General features: G+C 40.9%; 1 protein-coding gene across 1 annotated transcript; it reads right to left on the bottom strand.

Annotated features, from left to right (window-relative positions):
• Window positions 1-271: 271 nt before the first annotated feature.
• On the bottom strand, window positions 272-1,205 carry LOC110122464 (olfactory receptor 4C15-like). The gene is given in 2 exon segments (XM_070463132.1): window positions 272-1,099; window positions 1,101-1,205. Coding segments are annotated over 2 exon segments (933 nt in total).
• Between the last annotated feature and the right edge of the window lie 851 nt (window positions 1,206-2,056).

Consider the following 2,056-nt stretch of genomic DNA (forward strand, 5'->3'; position numbering starts at 1 on the left):
GCGCATGGCTGTTGCAGAGTGAAGCTGTAGTGCAGAATGCGTAAATTCTGCACCCAGGAAGTCTGAGACAAAGCAGGTGCTGGATGGGGTGTTTCCCCTACTCCATGAGCTGTGTTCATTCTATCTTTGGTAGGCCTTATGCTTGAATAAACCAGATGTCTAAATTATTTTCATGCTCAGAATTTCAGGATTTTGTACCTAGTGTAGGTTGGTCTTATTTCTTACTGTAAGAAAACTTATACTTACTTTAAAATTTTCTAACTTCAACATTTTATTTTTCATTAGAAATCACTGTTATTCTGGTCCACACTTTCCTCATGGCACTTTTCACTTCCTTATTTCTGAACATATAAATCAAAGGATTGAGCAAGGGAGTTAAGATGGTGTAAAATATGGCTACCATTTTGTCAAAGGAGAAAGCAGATGGAGGTCGTGCATGCACAAATATGCATGGGATGAAGAATAAAACCACAGCAGCAATGTGAGATCCGCAGGTGGAGAGGGCTTTCTGCTGCCCTTCAGAGCTATGGGTTCTCAGAGACAGCAGGATGACCCCATAGGAGACAAGCAACAAGGAGATTAGGATGCAGATAAACCCACTGTTGGTGACTACCAAAAGGCCAAAGACGTGAGTGTTAGTGCAGGCAGGCTCCAACAATGGGTACAAGTCACACATAAAGTGATCAGTGATGTTGGGGCCACAGAAAGGCAGCTGGAAAATGAAGAGAATCTGTATCATGGAATGAACAAAGCCCCTTGTCCAGGCTACCACCATCAGAAGGACACAGAGTCTGTGGTTCATGATAGAAGAATAGTGCAAGGGTTTGCAGTTGGCCACATAGAAGTCATAGGCCATGGTGCTGAGGACAATCACCCCCACCCCAGCAAAGAAGTGTTCAGCAAAGAGCTGGGTCATGCAGCCTTCGAAGGAAATGGTTTTCCTTTCATGGAGAGAGTCCACAATCATCCTTTGGGCAATGACAGAGGAGAAGCATGCATCCAGGAAGGACAGAAAATCCAGGAAGTAGTACATGGGGGAGTCCCAGAGTGCTGGGCTGTTACTGATGATCACCACAATTAGCAAGTTCCCCCTGGTTAATTGCAATGTAAATTAACAAGATTACAACAAATATTGTTTTCTGCACATCTGGACTCTGTGAGACCCCCAAAAGTACAAACCCAATTACAAAGCTGTGGTTTTGCATGATTTCCAAGGAAAAGATGAGAGCCAGCACAGTGAATATGTAACATCTACAATGATGAGAAAGAAAAATTTGTCTCAGACCAGCTTGTACTACTATCATGATCGCTGACAAGTTGGTGCATGTATATGAAAAATTATCTTACATGCTAATGATCTTCATGTCAGTGAGAACACAAAATTAGAAATTTGTTGAATGTGGTATTGGATGCCAGGAAGAATTGTGTTACATATTAATTATTAAATAATTTAAGATGTCAGAGCTTCGATATAGGGGAAGGGAAAGGATCCAGTTGTGGTGGAGATGAGAAACCTTTTTTATCTCAACTGCCAACTCTAATCCCATAGTAGTATTCTCCCGGCATCAATTGTTAGAAAGATTCTGAAGCCACATCAAAGTTCTGAGGAAAGGAGGAGGGCAGTTTATTAGTCATGCTTGCCACATCCCTGATCAAGTAACTTCCTTATCTACAGATAGAAGAAGAAATGTGACAAAGCTTAAAGAGGAACATGAAAATCATGACTATTCTGTTCCATTGATCTATATTTCTGTCTTTGTGCCAGTACCATACTGTCTTGATGACTGTGGCTTTGTAGTATAGTCTGAAGTCAGGCAGGTTGATTCCTCCAGTTCCATTCTTCTTTCTCAAGATTACTTTGGCTATTCGAGGCGTTTTGTATTTCCATACAAATTGTAAAATTATTTGCTCTAGTTCTGTGAAAAATACCGTTGGTAGTTTGATAGGGATTGCATTGAATCTATAGATTGCTTTGGGTAGTAAAGCCATTTTGGCAATATTGATTCTTCCAATCCATGAACACGGTATATTTCTCCATCTGTTTGTGTCCTCTTTG

This window comes from Odocoileus virginianus, unplaced genomic scaffold (assembly GCF_023699985.2).
Source record: "Odocoileus virginianus isolate 20LAN1187 ecotype Illinois unplaced genomic scaffold, Ovbor_1.2 Unplaced_Scaffold_32, whole genome shotgun sequence".
In the NCBI taxonomy this organism is placed as follows: domain Eukaryota; kingdom Metazoa; phylum Chordata; class Mammalia; order Artiodactyla; family Cervidae; genus Odocoileus; species Odocoileus virginianus.